The sequence below is a fragment of the Grampus griseus genome (genome assembly GCF_964374135.1).
Source record: "Grampus griseus genome assembly, chromosome: 5".
NCBI classification, from domain to species: Eukaryota; Metazoa; Chordata; class Mammalia; order Artiodactyla; family Delphinidae; genus Grampus; species Grampus griseus.
In genome coordinates, this window is record NC_138998.1 from 137,583,610 (window position 1) to 137,606,721 (window position 23,112).

The 23,112-nt window shown below is 36.7% G+C and overlaps 1 protein-coding gene across 1 annotated transcript in view; it reads right to left on the reverse strand.

Annotated features, from left to right (window-relative positions):
• Nucleotides 1-213: 213 nt before the first annotated feature.
• The window catches only part of BRWD1 (bromodomain and WD repeat domain containing 1), a 122,402-nt gene continuing 99,503 nt past the window's right edge, over nucleotides 214-23,112 (reverse strand). The window contains exons 37-41 of the mRNA XM_082654396.1: nucleotides 17,535-17,701; nucleotides 14,050-14,276; nucleotides 12,359-12,517; nucleotides 9,354-10,256; nucleotides 214-7,956 (exon numbers count right to left, since the gene is read on the reverse strand). Coding sequence (XP_082510522.1) covers nucleotides 6,791-7,956; nucleotides 9,354-10,256; nucleotides 12,359-12,517; nucleotides 14,050-14,276; nucleotides 17,535-17,701 — 2,622 coding nt within the window. The 3' untranslated portion in view covers nucleotides 214-6,790. The remainder of the gene's footprint in view (nucleotides 7,957-9,353; nucleotides 10,257-12,358; nucleotides 12,518-14,049; nucleotides 14,277-17,534; nucleotides 17,702-23,112) is intronic.

Here is a 23,112-nt window from a genome sequence, read left to right on the forward strand (position 1 = left end):
AAGAAACTATAATTAGCCTTTTAAAAATGCTTTAAGGAAATATGAACTATGTCCAGAGGGGAGAGAATACAGGAATAAGTTATACTGTATAAGCAACTTCCACTTGATAAAGCTGTTATCTCTGAAGACTTAGACCATAAAATGGGAATTTCATAAAAACAATCTGAGGAAGACAGAAGAATGACAGTGGTGAACTTTTTAAAATATAATAATAGATACATGTAAGTCAGTGTTAATTTTATTACTGAGAACTTAGTAAATTATAAAGTGTTTTATTGTCCTTGAGAAAATCACAAACAGTTTTTAGAAATATATACAGGATAATTCAGGGTTAGAGAGAAGTCCAATTTATGTATTAGGGTACAAGCTTAAAATTTTTGGAGGATACTGCTCTAAAAATACATCTGTGATCGTGTCATTTACTACTAACAAATCAGTATAATCCCAAAAGTCCTACTGTCCTAGATGGTCTTGGGTCAGCCACAGGTGTTGGAACAGTCACTGAGTGCTTGAGGCATTGTTGCTTTTCTGTAAATGATTCCCTATTTGGGTATGGTAAAAACTTCACTAGTAGAGTGAAAATTTACATCTTTAATAGTGCTCCATCACAGTTTACCTAGATGACCACTTTAAATTATAACTCAGAGATCACTATGTATTCTAATATAGTCTGTAGTGAATAGAAACCTAGATATAGACATTACAGTTCTGATTCAGAGCAGCAATCTCTAGTTTCTGTATTTTAAGGATCATTCATATTCCAATTATGATACTTCATGATACAAAATTGTATTCCTAAATCCAAAATAAACTTCATATCACTGCTACAGAAGCATAAACAATTTTAATCTTATCAGCATTTCAATTGGGAGTATTAGAAACAAATTTGATACTGGAAAAATATAAAAGAATGTCTGAATCAAAATGAAAATATGCTAGCCTATTTCATATACTTTAAGTACAGACATTATTGGTCACTGTGATTGGTGGATAAATCAAATCCCTATAAAGGGGAAACATTTTAGTTGCAAGTCATAACCTCTGTCCTGCAAGCCTCTTATCAGAGCAGATATGAGATGTCCTTTCTTCATTCTCTCCTTCATTGATAGGCAGTGAAATGACCAAAACTCAGGAAGCAAATAGCATTTACTGATATTCCTTACAGCGTAAATTTCCAGAAAGTCTCTTTAGAGAAGGGCTATAGAATAGTGTTTTCTGTAACTCGCTGGGTTTAACATTTTTCTAGGGGGAGTTGGTAACACTGAGAAGTCAATGTCTGTAGTATGGCAGTGTCAGGTCAAGGGATTGTCAGAAATAATTCTGTAACCAAGAGCTGTTCTCTGTTTGGTCACTTCTGTGGTTGAACACATTAACTTAAGTCTTTAATTCATTCAATGATGGGTACATAGAACCTTGTTTTGTTTTGCATCTACAGCTAATCTGACTCTAGTTTTCTTTCATCTCTAGGAGCAATTAATTGGTAACAGTCATATAATGATTCTCACAAGAGTTGTGATGGCTACTGCAACTTTTTTTCTAAAAATCTGATAAAGACTATATGAAGTATGAATTCAGGGATCTTACATTTATCTGCTTAATGAATTTTTTCAGAGAGATCTTAACATCATTTCAGACTAACATAGGCAGGATAAGAAGATATCAGAAGTAAATACTGGCTTTTCCATCTACTTTATTAGTTACGAATGAAAAGCAGCAGGGCCACACAGTCCAACGGCAGCCCCTTTGCAAGAACATCTGACTCCCTCCAGTTTCCCCTGGCTCACAACGAACTGTAGCCCTGCATTCTGCCTGCATGAGAAGAAATCACAAATGAATAAAGGTTGGAGAGTTGCTTAAGACAAGAGGTAAAGATGAGCTGCAATGGAATTGACTGGATGTTGCAGACCTCACAGACTTAACCAGCTAGAAGGCTCGTAGTAGTTTAAAAAAAAAAAAAAAAAGCCTTTGCTTATAATTATGATGACTTAAATTTATTATACTCTACTACTTCAGTTGTCTAAAAAATTTGTTCCTAGGTGTCAATGCTGACTCAGTCGTGGTAACGAGCTAATTTAGAAAAAGTTAAAGTAGAGCTCTCATGTGGGAGTGAAAAATTAAAGATGTGCCTTTCTGACAAGCTCCACTAAAATGGTAGAATTTTACAGATGAACTGAATATGTCCATACAGTCCAAGGACTAAGGGTGGATCAAAACTTAGGAAATCAACTTCAACCTATTAAAAATTAAAGATTCCTTTAACATTTAACCACTGATTGAAAAAGGTAATGATTTCTATATAATTTTCCTTGTGGAACCAACAGTAAGTAGGGCTGGCTGCTGCAGTCCACATAGTCTGTGCGATCTCATTTCAATTTTCAGAATGCCTCTTTCTCTTTACAGTCCTAATTCCCATTAAAGATTTTAATAAATGATAAAACTTACCTTAAAATTAATGTAAAAACTAAGGTGTGACCAGACAATATGCTGTAGCACTGATAATTAAATTCAATGAAATGATCGGTCTTGACAAATAGTCTGTAGCGACTTGCATGCCGCCAAAGACAGAGCCTGCAAATCCGCAGGACTCAAATGCTGAGGGCCCCGCCCCTCCTCCCTCCATCAAATCCATGAAGGCGATCTTTGAAGAGATGCCAAGTAAGAGTCTTGACATTCTTCTACCAAATTAACAACATTTCAGGAACCAGTTTGGCAGATTATGAGTGATTGGTAAAAATTTCTCTTAACTTTGAGAATTCCCATGTATCCTTAGGCAACATATATAATTTTAAGAAACAGCTATAAAAACTTTTCTTAAAATGTGAGAAAACACAACACAGCCCTCACCATTATACTTTTCACACTTCAGTTCTTTCCATTAAATTCACAATTTGAGCTACAAGTAGGATTAGCATTTACAAATCAAGTTGGACTAGATTCTTCCACAATGCTCCATTTTCTCCCTAGCTTTGACAAATATATTTGCGCTGGTATGTGTGTTCCCGAATACTAGAATAAGAGACAGTCTTATTCTGTTAGGTTGCAAATTTCTTAGGGTTTCTGCTTTATTATGCCCTGATACCCACAGCAGAAGTTGAGAGATATAACTTAAATAATTAACAGGCGGAAAGCTCTTCTACAATGAAGGTGCTTTGTTAAACCCCATCATACTAGAATAAGTGAACTATAATTTCTATACAATGTACGTACTAAAGGATTTGATGACAACCACAAGATACCTGATAAAGTAAATATATTGACTTAGTATCAATGAAAAGAGTGGAGATGGCATTTCAGCTCTAAAAAGGCAGGCAAAAAAACCTTTTCTAGCCATTTAAATATTACTCAAAAAACGAGTACAACTGAGTAGAAAGGAAAACCAAAAATATTGTATGCACCTTTAACAATGTTCTTGCAATCTACTGATATACAAACCTCTCATTTTTTTCAGGTAACACAAATTCAATTTGTATTGACAGGAGAGATTAATAAAATCCTTTCATTTTAGTTTTTAATACCATACAGTGAAGTTAATAAATTCTGTGTTCTGATTATTCTAAAGAAAAAAAGGCTGGAAGAGGGACAGGGAACACAGTATGGACCCAACATTACTCTAAATAACAATTTTTACTTAAGAAGTCATCAAGCAATGGAGTGTGAAGGATTCAGTGACGTGTCTTATTTTTGGACAGTAGTTACCTTCAGATGGCATGTTTATTGGTTTACGTCTCCTTTTCCCATTTGCACTTCTAGGTTTTGAAGAGCCTTTTCCTAAAACATAAGTTATTTCCCCCCATTCTCTTATTATAAAACTGATTTATTTTTTAGGTACAACTCTTAACTATCTAGAAGAAACTTTTTTGTTGTAACTTAGAAGCTGTGAGTAAATAAATGCTTTATCATTCTTTCAAGGATTACTAAATTGACAAAGGGTTTAATCCCTAAAATAAAGGGAGAATGATTACCCTAGGAATTATCTGAAAATGGGATAAACTTTTCCTTTTATTCAGAAGTTACTACACATTGTCAGTATACCCTTTTTAAATAAGCAGGAAGTGGGGGGAAAAAAGCTTTTTTAAACCTCACCTTTTTTTTTAACGTCTGAAATCTTTTTGTCTTAATATGCTTGGTAAAATTAGTCTTTCAAAGGAATCAAAAATCAAATCTAAATACACCTCAAACCTTTTTTTTTTTTAACCATAAATGAATAAAATCATAGGACTTTGGACATAAACAACCACAGTAGTCTTTTTTTCATATACATCATTAAGTTACTTCAAGTGCAACTGAAAGCTATAGCACTTACTTCTGGATCAGTTCACATTCACTTTGTAACCTTTTGTCTTTTTTCACAAGAAAAATACAAACTGATCCCAAACATATTAAAGTACATCTGTGCATTAAATCCCTGCTCATTTCACATAAAGTAGAAAAAAAGTCAAACATGTTCTAGTGCTCAGTGTAAACATTTTGAACTATTAATTATTTATTAATTTTCCTTAAAGGTACTTAGCAGTGTGTGTCACATATTCAAAGTTAACCTTAGGAATAGCACCGTGACCAAAAAAACCCATAAAAATGATTCTTTCTATAATCCCTTAGTTTTACTTCAGAACTTGAGAAGCTACCATTGTCAACCATACTTTCAAAGTCACCAGGCCAATTTTTGGGGGGGTTTGTTTGTTTGTTTTTCAGATGAAACCAAAATACTGCTTCTACACACAAAGGCCTAACCATTTTGGACAAAATGAACAATTATGAACGGTTGACCAGCCAATCAATTCAGTTAATTCAGTCCAAAAGATAAGACTAGTTCTATTGATGAAGCCTAAATGGTCAAAGTATCATTTTACCAAAAGAACTGATGTATTTATGAATATATTCCATATTTATTTATGGATTTTTTTGGTACCTTTTTCCAGGTGATGGTAAACATGGAGTTATAACCCTGAGAATAGATATAAAACAGAGAAGCTTAAGAAGAGTTAAAATAAATTAATGGATACGACATCTATCACCATTTCTTCAAATTAAGGAAGAGCATGCCATTAATTTTTTTCAGGTCAGTAGTCAAGGACAATTACCCTGACTCAATCTGTTAACAATACAGTTAACACGAGCTTTGAGAAGAAAAGCATCATAGTTTTGAAGTGGTGATAGCTCTCTCAACAACCAAAGGAGAGGTAGGTATACCACCTACCTCAGTTGGTAATGTCTAAGAACATCCTTCCCCTTATACCAGAGTAGAAAGAGAAAGTACCTTCTACCATGTCAACTGGAAAAGATAACTAAAAAGTAGCAACACTTAAGAACACTCTAACACTGATACCAGAGTCTGATGCTTTTCCTTATCTGCCACCTTAAGGATACACAGGAGAAAAGGGTTAATTTTGTCTGAAACCAAACACAGTTAGGGCCAATAAATAACAAAGGGTGGGAGTACTGTAACATACCCCTTTAGCTACGAAATATGTAAACCACTTGAATCAAGTCCATCTTCAGGCACAAACAAGCTAGGAATGGCCACCTATACTGTTTGGAGTAGCACAACCTATCAAGTAAAAATATTTGGCTCGAAAATAAGTGTACTATGGTATTTGATGATGTAAAAGTTACGCTTTAAGTGGATTTCAAAATTATTTTCCAACAACACATGACAGTTTCTTAGATTTAAACTAGAGGTCACTAATAAAGATACTTAGTTGCACCAGCAAAGAATGCTTGGGATTGCACATGGCAGCAGTAGACTAAAAGAGATGGAGAATGACATTTAACTATTTTCCTATATAAATGAGATTTGTGATTGCACTCTTAACAAAAATCAACTCTACAATTTCAAGAGATGGGGGGAAATTACACATAATTTACTCTTTTAGCCCTGTACACTCTATTAAAGAACTCACTTTATCTAAATCTAAGGCACACAAACTCCTCTATTTCACAGAGTAAGACTATGGAAGACCAAGATTTTGGTTAAATTCCGTACATGGAAACCAGGAGATCTTGGAAAGACAAATTATATAGCATTTTGTTAGTGCACAATTTAAAAGAAAATGCTAGTACTATGGTCTGGCCTTAGAGGTTTATAATGCACAAACGTTAAAAAAAAAAAATAATTTACCAGCACTTTATAAATTCAAGTTTATAAAATATAATGGATGATATTTTCCTTAAAAATAAAGAAAAAGAGAAAGACCCAACAGGGCTTTGAAACAAAAATTGGAAACCATTTCAATGAAAATGACCAATCTGGTATAATGCATTCTACTCAAGTAGCCAGGGAAAGAAAAAAGTGGTAGGTACCTTGCCTACTAATCATGGTTACCCCTCCCACAACTGTTATGTCAGTATGCACAGAATATTTATGAAGAATCTGTAAACAAAGGTCACATGAAATTCATACTACAATAGGACTGGGATTAGAAACTACCACCTCTTGACGAATTCTGAAAATAACTGTATGACAATTGCTACCATGAAAGTAATGCTCATTGGTTTTGATAACCAGAATGTCTAGTGTTTAACGTATTTCAAACTCTTGCTATATGTAAATACTGTCAAAGTAGATCTGCCCCCAAAATGAAGCATATTTTGGCACCTGTGCTGAATGCTGCTACAAAGGCAAGCAAGTGCAAATAAAAATAACAGTCATGATTTAGTCACATTCATAACTTTTCATAGAAAAATATAAATATATTCCCTGAATTGTAGGACAAAAAATAATTTCAACAGCCAGCTTTCACTATAAATTCCAGTCCATTCCCTCTTTAAATGAACTGGTTTTCCCTCAAGGTCATAAGGTGCAATCATCAAAATCTAACACATTTTCTAAGCTTCTATCGTCATCCCCATCATGGTATCTCACGGTCCTCCTACCCTGATTTCTCGTCTTTATTTTTGAACGCCGAAGAACTCTTTTAGATTTTGCATAGTCCACATCCTCCCAGTCATTATCATCCACGTTTAACCTAGGACGTTTGCTTTGTCTTTGTCGTCTCACGGTTTTAGATACGTTAGCTGTAAAAGTTTTACCTTTTCTAACTACTTTTGCTTTTCCTTTCATTTTCCTCTTTTTGGTTTTTGTATCATCAGTAAAGTCAGCATCTGATTCAGTGGCAGACCCCAAATCTGAATCAGATTTGGGACTAGTGTCAGGTCCACACTTTGAGCTCCCTGTTGTTTCAGAAGCTTTCACATTTTCCAATTCAGGATGCAGTCTCTTCCTTTTCATTTCTGCCATCTCGGCTGCTTCCTGCGAATCCCGCATCACTTTTGTCTTACTGAAAGGAGCCTTCCCATAGGTCCTGAGTCTTCTGCCATTCCACCTGCGTAGCCCATAATTCAGTTCCTCTTCAAAGTTATTCTCTGCAGTAGCCTTTTGCACCGGAGTTGACTCAGAAGAACATTTTCTACCAGTCTCGTTCCCTGGAATATGGCTTTTTGAATCTTCCTCCGAAGACCCAATCAAGGAATTCTTTGTTTTAGAAGGTGCAACATTTGTTTTGTGACTACTGGTATGCCTGTTCTTGTGTCTTGAATTCAACATACCTTCAGAGTCTGAGTCTTCATTTAAAGACTGATTAATACTTTTTGTACTACCGTCTGAGTCGGCTCCAGGTGGCTTCCCTTCACAGCCATATTGTTCGTTTGGCACGTCACAGTTTACATCTCCCTCAGAATCACTCACTACCTTCTTAGCTGTGGTACATGCAAAATGGAGGGACTTTTTCCTTCCCTTTTTGCTTCTAGTACACACATTTTCTAAACCGACGTCTTCCACATCACTCATTAGCTTGATCCTAGTAGCAGCGGTGGTGGCACATCTTCGAGGAACTCTTAGGAGACCCGTTTTGGCTTTTGATGCTTTCTTAACCACCTTCGAATTGCTGTCTGAGTCACTGGAACAGACCCTTTTCCTGGCAACTTTTCTGCTTTGTCCATGGTCTTGTGATGCAGAGTCTAAAAATTAAAGAGTACTCTTTTAATCTTTAATAGAAGATTAAGTCTAAAGGAATTAAATGTTCAACATTTTAAACAACTGAAGTCCGAGATTCTTTCTAACTTGGAAAGAGGGTGGCGGTGAATGGGTTGGGCTTCTACTACTTTAGAACAGTGACTTTTTCAGCCTCAGCACCAGCCACAAGTATAACATACTCCCATCAATAACATCCCATGCCTTTCTGTCTATATACACAAAGCACCTGACACTAGAGTATTTTATTTACATGAATACAAACTGCACCCTCTTCATCACTGCACTAAAGTATGCAAACTCATCACTCTCAGCCTCCCTGAAACTTCTTAACTTCACAGGTTCCATCACACACTACAGTTAGTCTTAGCTTTAGATGCCTCTTGCTCTTTAATACTTTTCAATCTCCATTTACCAGGACAATCTTAATTCAGAAAGTTATCTAAATTCTCCATGCTCCAGAGTTATTATCAGTAAAATGGACATAATAATAATAATAGTACTTATCTCATAAAAGATATGAAGACTAAACTGGTTCATAAATAAATGTAAAGCACTTAGAAAAACTTCCTGATAAGAAATAGCTTGGTAACTTGGTAACTGTTCTTAGCTGCTATTATTATTTTTTTTTGTTTGTTATTTTGTTTTGTGGTACGCGGGCCTCTCACTGTTGTGGCCTCTCCCGTTGTGGAGCACAGTCTCCGGACGCGCAGGCTCAGCGGCCAGGGCTCACGGGCCCAGCCGCTCTGTGGCATGTGGGGTCCTCCCAGACCGGGGCACAAACCCGTGTCCCCTGCATCGGCAGGCAGACTCTCAACCACTGTGCCACCAGGGAAGCTCCTGCTATTATTATTATTACTTATCACATTCCTTTCAACCCTTTTCTTTCCTCTCCTCAAACTATTATCACCAACAGCTTATAAATGTGCCGGCCTCTGCTTTTCTTAAGCCCATAGCCAATACAATATCCCCATTCCATTATAAGAACTGAAATCTCTATTAAAAACAGCTATGAGGCTTCCCTGGTGGCGCAGTGGTTGAGAGTCCGCCTGCTGATGCAGGGGACATAGGTTCGTGCCCTGGTCCGGGAAGATCCCGTATGCTGCAGAGCGGCTGGGCCCGTGGGCCATGGCCGCTAAGCCTGCGCATCCGGAGCCTGTGCTCCGCAACGGAAGAGGCCGCAACAGTGAGAGGCCCGCGTACCACAAAAAAAAAAAAAGACAAAAAGAGAAAAAAAACAGCTATGGCCAAGGCTTCCTGTTACATAAGCAAAACTAAACAGGTGGCAAAGAAAAGTTTTATGGGGGGGAAAAGACATGTATGCTATAAAAAAAAAAGGACAGTGAGAAAAATCAGTGAACCAAGGTTAAATGTTTTGAATTACCTTTCATAAAATTGTTTGGTTTTTCTTTTGTTTTCTTGTCATCATCTGAATCCAGATCAGTTTCAGATACATGATCTGAAAAACACTGGGACCCAGCAACAGGTTCACACTTCACATTCCCTGAACTCGGGTTAATTTCCATTTTATGACATCTACCGTCTTCTCCATCTTCTGCTTCAGATTCAGAGTCCTCTGAATCACTGAAGATTTTTGCTTTTTTAAGGAAAGCAGCATTCTTGCGACCTGTGTTGTACCTCCTACCACCATATTTTCTTGGTTCAGAATTTGCTTCCTCCTCTTCCTCTGAGATGCTTTCTGCCTTAGGTTTCTGCGAAGATGTTGATGGGCCAGCAGTTCTGTTACGTCCATTATCTGAATCATGACTTTTAGAGTCTTCCTCAGAAGACTCTATCTTAAGAAATTTTGTTTTAGAAGTTGCTGCAGTTTGGGACTTGTAACCATTAGCATGCCAATTTTTCCGGGCTACCCGCAAATCACTTTCTGACTCTGAATCTCCATTTTCAGTATTCTGGGCAGCATGAGAACTGGACAATGGTGATGGTTGATTTTGATCTTTTAGCTCCTCTTCTTCAAGTTCTGACTTTAAGCTCTGGTCATCCTCAGAATTATGTAATAACTTTTTTCTAGCTACAGCAGAAGCATTGCGGTGAGGCAGCTTACGGCCAGAACAGACACTTTCAGAGCTAGAATTCTCCTCTACGTCACTCATTAACTTTATCTTATTGGCAGCCACAGCAGCACACTTTCGTAGCACTTTTCGGTTACTTCCAGCTCTGGCTTTTAGACTTTCACCAGTCTCCAAAAAATTGTTATCAGAGTCACTTAAATAGACTCTCTTTCTAGTGGCTCTTCTACCACATCCATTTTCTAAAGAAACTGGACCTAAAAATAAAGTAACAGTAAAATTAGAGAGGTCTTCCTTATTTCAACATTTTTAAATGACTTCATTTTAGTACTGATGTTCCTTATTTTTTTAATGCCAAAACAAGTTTACCTTTCTAAATTTAAAAAGTTTAAAGGACAGAACAGAGAGTCCAGAAATAAACCCATGCATATATGGTCAGATAATTTACGACAAAGGAGCCAAGAATATAAAAATGGTAAGGGACAGTCTTTTCAATAAATGGTGTTGGGAAACTAGACAGCCACATGCAAAAGAATGAAACTAGACTACTATCTTATACCATTCACAAAAATTAACTCAAAGTGGATTAAAGAATGTAAGACCTGAAATCATACTACTAGAAGAAAACATGGGTAGAAAAATCCTTGACATCATTCTTGGCAATGATTTTTTAGATCTGACTCCAAAAGCAAAAGCAACAAAAGCAAAAATAAACAAGACTACATCAAACTAAAAAGCAAAGGAAATCATCAACAAAATGAAATGGCAACATACTGAATGGGAGAAGATATTTGCAAATCATATACCTAATCAGCGGTTAATATCCAGAACTCATACAACTCAATAGCAAAAAAACAAACAATCCAATTTAAAAATGAGCAGAGAATCTGAAGAGGCATTTTTCCATAAGAGGCATACAGATGTCCAACAAGCACATGAAAAGATGCTCAACATCACTGATCATTAGGGAAATGCAAATCAAAACCACAGTGAGATATCATTTCACACCTTTTAGAATAGCTATCATCAGAAAGACAAGAAATAACAAGTGTTGGTGAGGATGTGAAGGAGAGAGAGCCCCTGTGCACGGCTGGTGGGAAAGTAAATTGGTGCAGCCACTATAGAAAACAGTATCGAGGTTCCTCAAAAAATTACAAATAGAAATATTATATGATCCAACAATTCCACTTCTGGCTGTTTATCCAAAGAAAACAAAAACATGAATGTGAAAAGATATGTGCACCCCCATGCTCACTGCAGCATTATTCACAATAGCCAAGATACGGAAACAACCTAAGTGTTCGATAATGGATGAATGGATAAAAAAGGTACACACCCACACGAATACTTCTCAGCCATAAAAAAGAATGGACTCTTGCCATGTGCGACAACACAGATGGACCTTGAGGGTATTATGCTAAGTGAAGTAAGTCAGACAGAGAAAGACAAATACCCTATGATCTCACTTATGTGTGGAATCTACAAAAACAAAACAAAAAACAAGCTCATAGATACAGAGAACAGACTGGTGGTTGCCTGAGGGTAGGGTGCATAGGGAGTGAGTGAAATGGGTGAATGGAGTCAAAAGGTACAAACTTCCAGTTATAAAATAAATAAGTTATGAAGATATAATGTACAGCATGGCAAGTATCGTTAATAATACTGTATTGCATATTTGAAAGTTGCTAAGACTAAATCTTAAAAGTCCTCATCACAAGAAAAAAGAAAATTTTGTGACTATGTATGGTGACGCACAGTGACCATTCTGTAAAGTACACAAATGTCAAATCATTACATTGTACACCTGAAATTAATATAATGTTATATGTCAATTATACCTCAAGAAAAAAAAAAGCCTAAAGGACATGTAATCATGTGCAGATGCATTAAGTCAGTAAACCATCCAGGACTTGCCTGGTGGTGCAGTGGTTAAGAATCCACCGGCCAATGCAGGCAACACGGGTTCGATCCCTGGTCCAGGAAGATCCCACATGCCGCAGAGCAACTAAGCCCGTGTGCCACAACTACCAAGCCTGCACTCTAGAGCCCGCGTGCCGCAACTGCTGAGCCCAAGCGCCGCATACACTGAAGCCTGCACGCCTAGAGCCCGTGCTCCCTGCAACAAGAGAAGCCACCGCAATGAGAAGCCCATGCACCGCAACGAAGAGTAGCCCCCACTCGCCAAAACTAGAGAAAGCCCACGTGCAGCAACAAAGACCCAATGCAGTCAAAAAATAAATAAAAATTTAAATTAAAAAAAAAATGTTTTTAAGTAAATAAATAAATAAACCATCCAATATTTAGCTTTTGAATTCTCTTGATATACATTTCTCCAAAGTACCACTGAGCCTCTTCTCACCAGTTTTTCTTTTAGCGGCTCTGGTTCTGGTCATCCTGCTCCTGGCCAGCCCACTACGTAAGGAGGATTCACGAGCTCTTGAACTCTCTTTGCTTTCCTCTGAACTATTTGAAGCTGAAGATGATGAAGAGGTACCTAAGGAATCTTCCATTTCACTTTCTAAGAAAAATGAAGCATCAACAGTTCATTACATATATTCTCCTATCTTTACACACAAGCAGTTATTTTGTAACAATAGACTAAAAGCAGATTCTTAAAATACTCTGAAAAGGAGAGTATATTTTTTAAAACCGTTCCAAAGAATAGCTGATAACATTTTGGTATTAAAAGGTACATAATCAGCATCTGAAATCAAGTTTGTTCTCTTATTTCTGAAAGTAACATGTTAATACTGGTTTGGATTCAGAAAATACAATTTATATATTTTATAAACAAGCTTTCATTAAAAATTTTATTAGCTCCACTATCTTCTTCCTTCTGTTATGAGACAGGTATTTCCTATAGAAAAGACAATCATTTCAAGTCCAGTATTTCAGTAGGCTTTCAGGTCTCTTTCTAGTAGCCCTTCCTAACAGCATAGTTGTACCATACAGGCTTCCAAGCTCAAGAAAGAGCATTTCAACACACACACACACAAAAAAGGTAGAAAAGGTGTGAGATGAATAATTTAAATAGTACAGGTCATTTCCCCCCACCATAATACTTAATGAGTATATGCACAAGTGTAGGCACAAGATAGGAAACCACATTTCCTGCTCCTTCATCCAGGCTCAGTTCTTGCATGCCTATCACAAAATAAATATTGCATCAAAATGAGTGGGAACATACTGCTGAAAGACAAAATTCTGCTCCATATTACAACCCAACTCTACGTCAAAGAACAGAGTGGCTGTTAGAGGGGTATCAGTCACCAAATCGTGTTCCTTCCTTTGAAATTGCTCTGCAGTTTGCCCACTCTGCCTGCTCCTACTGTATCCCACTTCCCATCATGTTGACTATGTTTCCCGATTCTTCTCCTTCCCCACATATCACTGCCAAACTGATTAATCTTCCTGAAACAGAATTCGTCATGTGATTCCTTCACAACAAGGGACCCTATTAAGTAATCCAAACTTTTCTGCAAGACTTGCCAGTCTCTAAAATTTGGCTGCATTTTACCTGTTTGATCCTACTATTTTAAATCACAACAGTAATCATTATACCATCATCACAAGTCACCAAAATCACTCAGAGCAATATGCAAGTATGTACACACCATGGCCTCATTCGCACAATGCTAACAAAGGGTCAGCGTCAGCTACAGTTATACCACCAAATAGTAATAAAATAAACAGTTTAGAATTTACTAGGTCATCAGCTTTAAACTTACATGATTACCAAGTCCTTTTTTTAATTTAAAGAAATTTTTAAATGTCAAATTTTGCACAAACAGTGGTACTTATATCACATTATTTAAAACCTGAATGATTCAAATTTGCTTAAAATGTGGCTGCACCACTTGCAAAGAACAGTATTTATCAAATATAATCTAATTATTCCATGTATTACTTAAATCTCTTCTGTTAAATTTAAGTTCCTTGAATGTCAAGGTCATGTCTTACTTCTTTATTCTCTCCTCTAAACCCACAGTAACTACCAATGTTACAAACGTGAGTGCTCAACAGGTGAATATATAACATTCCATTTCTCACCAGATAATGTAGAGCCATTTGTTAGAGTGACAGGTGTATTTCTCCTCATTCTTTCTGATGATGCCGCTGAATCTGAAGAATCACCAGAAGTAACACCCGAAGAGACACTAGCACTTGTCTTGTGGCTTGTAGAATAAGCTGCCCTACTTGAGGTAGACTGGACAGGAGAACCTACCAACTCAGGAATTACTTTTGCCTGAGATTTTAAGCGCTTCTGCTTGATATTTCTGGTCAAAGAAAAAATAAAACAATATTTAACAAAACAGAGGATGCCTAAATAAAGTGTATTATTACTTAACCTGAGAATAACTTTATGATCAAGACATTAAAATATTCATTATTAACATCTTATTCTAGCATGGATTACTGTTCTCTTTAAACCTGACATCATTTTATTCCAAATTTGAGTAATGAACAAATGATCCAAGTAACAGAATTACAGAAAATCATGCTGAATACCTTAGATTCTTTGGATTAAATGCTAAGAGGAGCCAACATTTATGTAATACAGGCATTCATTCATATTACAAATTTTTTTAAAGTTATATCTGCAATAGAGCTTGTGATGTGATGTGATTTTGACTGATTGATTGATTTTTGGCTGCACCACGGCTTGCGGGATTCTCAGTTCCCTGACCAGGGACTGAACCCAGGCCACACCAGTGAAAGCCTGGAATCCTAACCACTTGGCCACCAAGGAACTGCCCATATTACAAATTTGAGTCTCAATACGACAACATTCCCTCTAGGCTCCTATTTATATATTCCTAAAGACAGTATAAAATTAGGAGAAATTGACAAAACCTGAAGAGAAAGAACAGAGAGGCAAAAAAGAGAACAAGCTAGTTTTTTTCTGAGACCAATCTGTTTACATCTAAGGGCCAATTCACCAAAATTGGCCCCTGAGCCATGGATTATGGTGAAAAACAGTGGAAGTTTAAGATAAGACAATCTTTGGGTTTAAATTACAGATCTGAGTAATATTCATGTTTTTTAAAGATAACCCTTTAAAACAAAAGGATTTGGTTTTGTTTTCCTTTAAAACAAAAAAGACAAAGGAGCTTTTAGGAGCTTAAAGATAACCACAATTAATCAACTATACTTCAATTTTTAAAAAACACAGTTCTTTTAAGCAGTTATTGTTTATCATAATCAAGAAAATTCAAGTTTCCACATGTAAACAGACCATGTTTAAAGACAAGTAGTCTTTCAGTTTCCATGTGTTAAATCCAATCTGTCAGCTACAAATGGGAGGGGGACAAATGACTGTAAAACGTAACATCTTGGTTTCCTCCTTTTATTAAAAAATAAAAATAAAAAAAGGAAAACTCAAACTTGTTATGTCAAAATTTTAACTTCCATTAATATCAGCTGAAGGGTAATACAAAAAGAAATAATTATATGCTTATATACTTATCATAAGTATATACTTATTTATTTATTTATTTATTTTTGCGGTACGCGGGCCTCTCACTGTTGTGGTCTCTCCCGTTGCGGAGCATAGGCTCTGGACGCGCAGGCTCAGTGGCTATGGCCCACGGGCCCAGCTGCTCCGCGGCATGTGGGATCTTCCCAGACCGGGGCACGAACCCGTGTCCCCTGCACTGGCAGGCGGACTCTCAACCACAGCGCAACCAGGGAAGCCCATAAACTTGATTTTTAACAGTAGACAAGGTGATAGTAGCTCAAGAGTGAAAACTTTTCCTTTTTATCCTATCCTTTATGAAGAAAAAAAATGCAGAAGGCCTCAGAGACCTTTGGGAGACCATTAAACATACCAACATATGGGAGCCCCAAAGGAGACAAAAGGAGCAGAACAAAGTATCTGAAGAAATAATGGCTGAAAACCACCCAAATCTGATGAAAAACATTATACGTCCACAAAGCTGGACAAATTTCAATAAGGATAAACGGAAAGAAATCCACACCTACAGTCATTTGCAAGATGAAGACAAAAAGAAAATCTTGAAAGCACCAAGAGAAAACTCCATATGCACAAGGAAGGGAACCTCAGTAAGATTAATAGCTGACTTCTCATCAGAAACACTGGAGGTCAGCAGGCAGTAAGATGACATATTCAAAGTGCTAAAAGAAACACACTGCCAACTAAACTAGTCTTAAATAATAAAAGTGAAATTAAGACATTCCCAGATAAACAAAGATTAAGGGAATTCACTGCTCGCATGTCTGCCTTACAAGAAATATTAAAGGACTTCAGGTTGAAAAGAAAGGACACCAGAGGGTAACTCAAATCTATAAAAGGAAATAAAGACCACTGGGAAAGATAATTACATAAGTAAACATAAATAACAGTATAAGTAATTTGTTTATTCTTATCTGATTTAAAAGACAACTTCATAAAACAACCTATAAAGATATAAACTGTATGACAGTAACAGCACAAATAAGAAGGGGAAGGGAGCTAAACTAGAACAGAATTCTTATATCTATGGGAATTAAATAGTATTAACCTGAAGTAGATTGTTTTCAATTGAGATGCATGGTGTAATCCCAAGAACAACCATGAGGAAATCCATCAAGGGTATAGCGCACATTCAAAATGTACATGATGGGTTTCCCTGGTGGCGCAGTGGTTGAGAATCTGCCTGCCAATGCAGGGGACGTGGGTTTGATCCCTGGTCCGGGAAGATCCCACATACCATGAAGCAACTAAGCCCGTGAGCCACAACTACTGAGCCTGTGCTCTAGAGCCCACGAACCACAACTACTGAGCCTGTGTGCTGCAACTACTGAAGCCCGCGCGCCTAGAGCCCGTGCTCCGCAACAAGAGAAGCCACCACAGTGAGAAGCCTGCGCACCACAACCAAGAGTAGCCCCCGATCGCCACACTAGAGGAAGCCCACGTGCAGCAACAAAGACCCAATGCAGCCAAAAATAAATAAATAAAATAAATTTATAAAAAAAAAAAGTACATGAAAACAAACTAAACACTGAAAAACTCAATTTCCATATTTCTACATGTCAAAATATCTATAAATTTGATAGTAATGTAAGCTACATAGTCATAAATGGCAAAATATAAATTAATATTAATTTACTATAAAGAGAATAAATCCTTCATTTTATATTTCTTCTCTACAACTAATCCCCAGTGAAAATAGAGTGCATTACATCTAACTGGCATTTTCCCTTACACGATCAAATGCTCAATAGCCATACACAGTCATCATTTTATCCTCTGCATTAAAAACAAAAATTCTTATGCAAAAGACAAGAAATATTTTGAATAATCCTTAGTAAGATTTAGTTGATGCTTTTCATTAAATACTTACAAATGTATATAATTAAAAATTAATGCAACAGCTCTATATGCAGAGAATGCTTTCAAGCCATAAAAAACAATGACTATTCTTTAGTGAATATACTGTAAAATGATTAAGAATTTTTAGCTTAATAAAATCAAAGAAGTATCACAACCTGAAATTTTTAAAAACTGCACACAAAGGCTGCAATAACCAATTTACCTGATACTTTTGTTAGACTGATTGACACGGTTACAATTTTGCCGTCTCTTGAACCTCTGGCTTCTTCGAAGTTTTTCACTGAATTTTTGACCAATCTTAAAATCAGAAGAGATTTTCTTCATTTTTTCTTCAAATAAGGCAGACAATCTCAACGTCATACTGTAAATCTGCAAGGACATGAAAGCAAAACTAGTACTATAAAATATCTTTTAAAATATTTTTACAAGTAAAATTATAGTCATTGAGGCTACTTGTAATCTATTATATCACTGTTATAGATAAATGACTGTTCCTTACTTCATTTCCCATCGCTTCCCTGCAAGGACAGTGGAAGTATCAAATACACACTTCTCCGATGAAAAGAAAGTAATTTTAAATCAATCAACCCTAGGGTTGGTTGTATCTAGGATTTATGTCTGTATGTCAATGGTTCTCAACTGGTTTTTTTCCACATCTACCTGTACAAATCCCCAAAACGCCTCCTTCTCCCAAACGTAGATAGGAAGTTGGTTGTTTTTTTTTTTTGTTTTTTTTTTTTTTGCGGTACGCGGGCCTCTCACTGTTGTCACCTCTCCCGTTGCGGATCACAGGCTCCGGACGCGCAGGCTCAGCGGCCATGGCTCACGGGCCCAGCCGCTGCGCGGCATGTGGGATCTTCCCGGACCGGGGCTCGAACCCATGTCCCCTGCATCGGCAGGCTTACTCTCAACCACTGCACCACCAGGGAAGCCCCCTGGTTGGTTTTAAGGCTGCTATTTAGGCAGCAGAAAAGCAGTGTCTCCTTGGGGCAAGGGAACAAAAGCACTTCTACACTACTCTCTACTTGAAATCTGACTGCCTCTGATGCCACTTAGATTATTATTGGGAAAAAAACGATTGCTTACATCCAAAAGGAGACATTATGCCCTATAACTTTATATAAGATTGTGTTCTAATAACTTTTATAATTAAATAACATCAAATCCTCAAAAGAACAGCAATGTAATGTTGAGTGCCGCTATAAATAACTTTTTGGCACAGCTCTGTATTCACAGGAAGTACTCTTTACTCATCCACAATCATTCCTGTAAAGTAAAAATCTAATATTCAAAAGCTAAATATCAATCATTCTGGTGCATGGTAGAGGAGGGTGAAGAGACTAACACTGGGGAACCTTTAAAAAGTATGTAAAATGTATGAATTTGCCATATTCATATATATATATATATATATACACACACACACACACACACACACACACACATACATATATACACACATACATATACAGGTATCCCCACTTTCAAAAACGCTACTTTCTGCCACTTCACTTTTACAAAAGACGTACTTTATTAGTACTTGTTTTCGCTAACTGAAAAAAAAATCCAAAGGAGATTTTCACTTCTATGAAAAAAGGTGAAAACAGAGTTCAGCATTTGTCTGCAGCAAGCTGTTATAGAGGTAGTGCGTACCCCAAACAGCAAGAGTAGCACCGCCAAGCTCCTTCCCCAGCAACTACACTCAGCATCTCAGCATCAGGTCACCTCAGTTTTTTGTTTGTTTGTTTTTTTAGCAACGTCCCAAACCAGAGAGATATATTTATTATGGTTGCTGAGCTTGCATTGACACGTTATCACCCCAAGTCCATCAGAACCATTAGGGTTCATTCTTGGTGTTGAATATTCTATGGGCTTTGACAAAAGTATAATGACAACAGATTTTCCCTTTCGGCACTTTGAATATGTAATTCGACAGCCTTCTGGTCAGCAAAATTCTGGCAGAGAAATCAGCTGACAGCTTTAAGGGGTATCTATTACGTTATGACTCTTTGTTTTTCTCTTGCTGTCTTTAGAATTCTCTCTTTATGCTTAGCTTTTACCATTTTAATTATGATGTGTCTTGGTGTACATCTCTTTGTGACTCATTTTGTTTAGGCAGGTCACCACAGTTTTGAACTGTATCTGTGAGCATCTGTGCTTTATCTTGATCTATTCCGTGTATCTGTTATCAAGATGTGTCCTAAGGTAGCTGGTTCTTCACCTAGAAATGGGGTATGTTCAAATACAGAAGGAAACCTATATACACATACATATAATAAGTATATGTGAAATCTGTAATCCCTCTTTATCTTTGAAGTGGTCTTTAACAGTTATTTCCAGTATTTTGTATATATATTATTCTTTTCCCTCAAACCTGAACTCTAGCATAAGTCACCAATTTTAACAAGAGTGATTTTTTTTCCTCAATCGTATTAAGTTTGAAAGCTCTGATACTCCTGAGTACCACCACTTTCATCTGAAAAATTCAATAATACATTTGAATTAAAAATAAAATTGTTTAACAAAATTGAGTGCTAAAATTATTGGTTCCTCAACATGAAAAAGGGCATGTGTGAAAAACCCACAGTTATCATTATACACAATGGTAAATGACTGAAAATCTTTCCCCCTTAGATCAGGAATGATACAAGAATGCCTGGTTTCACCACTGTTATTCAACACTGTACCTTAAATTCTACCAGAGCAATTAAACAAGAAATAAAAATAATTCAAATTGGAAAGGTAGAAGTAGAACTATCTCTATTTGCAGATGAAATGATCCTATATATAGAAGCAATCAAAGATTCTACAAGAAAGCTATTAGTGCTAACAAATTAATCCAACTAAATTACAGAGTATGAGATTAACACACAAGAATCTGCTCTGTTTCTATACACCAACAATGAACAAGCAAAAAAGGAAATTAAGAAAGCAACTGCAGGGCTTCCCAGGTGGCACAGTGGACAGTGAGAGGCTCGCGTACCACAAAAAAAAAAAAAAAAAAAAAAAAAAAGAAAGCAACTGCATCTCAAATAGCATCTGAAACAATAAAATATGTGGGAATAAATTTAACCAAGGAGCTGTAAGACTCTCCACTGAAAATTACAAAACATTGCTGGAAGAAATTAGACCTAAATAAATGGAAAGACATCTGGCGTTAAAGGATAGAAAAACAGTAGTCAGGACGTCAATACTGCCCAAAGCAATCTACACATTCAATTCAATCCCTATGAAAACAGACATGGAAAAAGTCAATCCTCAAATTCATAATGAATTGCACCCCCTGAACTGCCAAAACAATCCTGAAAGAGAACAATGTAAGAGGACTCAAATTTCCTTTACTGCCAAACTTACTACTAAAGCTACAGTAAACAAAACATTATAGTACTGACACAGAGACAGACACTCATATGTATAAACCAATGGAACAGAACTGAGTTCAGAAATAAACCCATATATCTATGGCCAACTGATTTTCAAAAAGGGTGCAAGGCCATTTAATAGGGAAAGAATAGTCACTTCAACAGATGTTGCTGGGACAACTGGATTTCTACATGCAAAAGAATAAACTGGACCTCTATCTTACACCATACACAAATATTAACTCAAAATGGATCAATAGCTTACATAAGAACTAAACCATAAAACTCTTAGAAGAACACATGAGGTGAATCTTCATGACACTGAATTTGGCAGTGGATTTTTTTTAAACTATTTTGAACACTATTTCCAAACATTTGCCTCTATAAATTACTCCTTAATATATATGTTTTGTGCAAGTAGTCTTTTCCACAGTTAACACTGTCTATAAAAAATAATTATTAAAATTAGAATTAATGGGGCTTCCCTGGTGGCGCAATGGTTGAGAGTCCGCCTGTCGATGCAGGGGACACGGGTTCGTGCCCCGGTCCGGGAGGATCCCACATGCCGTGGAGCGGCTGGGCCCGTGAGCCATGGCCGCTGAGCCTGCGCGTCCGGAGCCTGTGCTCCGCAATGGGAGAGGCCACAACAGTGAGAGGCCCGCGTACAAAAAAAAAAAAAAATTAGAATTAATGGGTCAAATGGCACTTAAGTTTCTGACACATATTTTTCAAATTGCTCCATAATAGTGTTGGGCATCTTACAGGCTGTGTGACGCTAAGTAGCAATGGGTTCTTAAACATGAAACCAAAAGCACAAGAAACCAAAGAAAAAAAATAGATTAATTGGACTTCATCAAAATTAAAAACTTTTCTGCATCAAAGGACATTATCAAAAGTGAAAAGACAACCTACAGACAAAATAACTGGAAAACATTCATCTGATTAGGACTTAATATCCAGAATATATTTAAAAATTCTTACAACTCAACAACAAAAGGACAAAAAATCCAATTAAAAATTGGGCAAACCACTTGAATAGATATTTTTCCAAAGAAAATATACAAGTGGTCAATAACCACATGAAAAGATACTCAACATCATTAGTGTACTGACTATATTTTCTTATTTTCTGTATCATTGATGCTCTGGCATTTGGAGCCTTGATCCTGGAGAGACTACCCCATCCCAGGGCTAGTTCCCAGAGATAGCAAGTGGCTTTTTTTTGCAGGTGTACCTCTGATACAGAAAACAATCAATCCAGAGATCAAACACCTAACAAGTCTTCTTTATCAAACTCTCATACACCAAGCCAATATTCCCCCTACCCAAATCACCCCAGGGCCAGGAATCAGACATCTAGAGACCACCCCTACAAATCAAAGCTCCAATTACTACAAACTAGCCAATCCCAGACTGTTTACTCTGCCCTGCCTTGCCGTCCTGTGAAAACCCCAATCTAAGCTCTGCGCCATACTCTTCCCTTCCCTCCTCTCCCCTCTGCCTACTCATCAACCTTGTATCACACACTTCTGTTTCTAGGGATCTGTGAGTATAAACTTCTTCCTTCGTGACAATTCATGTCTGCATGTCTTACTATATCTGATTTAAATAAATTCTAGATATAATTTTTAGTAAGTCATAACATAAATACAAATCAAAACTACAAGGAGATAACACTTCACAGTTACTACAATGGCTATAATTTTTTTAAAAAACACAGAAAATAACAAATTTTGGCAAGTATGTGGAGAAACTAGAATCCTTGTACATTGCCAGTGGGAATACAAAATGGTGCAGCCATTATGGAATATAGTTTGGTGGTTCCTGAAAAAGCTAAACATAGAATTACTCTATGAACCAGAAATTCCACTCTTAGATATATACCCAAGAAAACTGAGGACAAGAACTCTTACAAATACTTGTATTCCCATTAATCACAATAACCAAAAAGTAGAAACTCAAGTGTCCATCAAAAGATGAATGAGCAAAATGTCATATACCCATACAATGAAATATTATTCAGCCAAAAAAAGGAATGAAGTTCCAATACAGGCAACAACATGGATGAACCTTTAAGATACTATTTTAAGTGAAATATGCCAGACACAAAAGCCAAATATTGTGTGATTCAATTTGTACGAAATATCTACAATAGGCTAATTCAGAGGGATACAAAGTAAATTAGAGGTTACCAAGGGCTGAGGGAAAGGGAGAATGTGGAGTTACTTGCTTACTGGTGACAGAGCTGCTGTTTGGGATGATGAAAGAGTTCTGGAAATAGCAGTGATGGCTGAGCAACACTGTGAATGTAATTAATGCCAGTGAACTATACATTTAAAAATGGTTAAAATGATAAATTTTGTTTTATATATATATGTAACCACAATTTTGAAAATTTGGTAATATACTAAAGCCCAC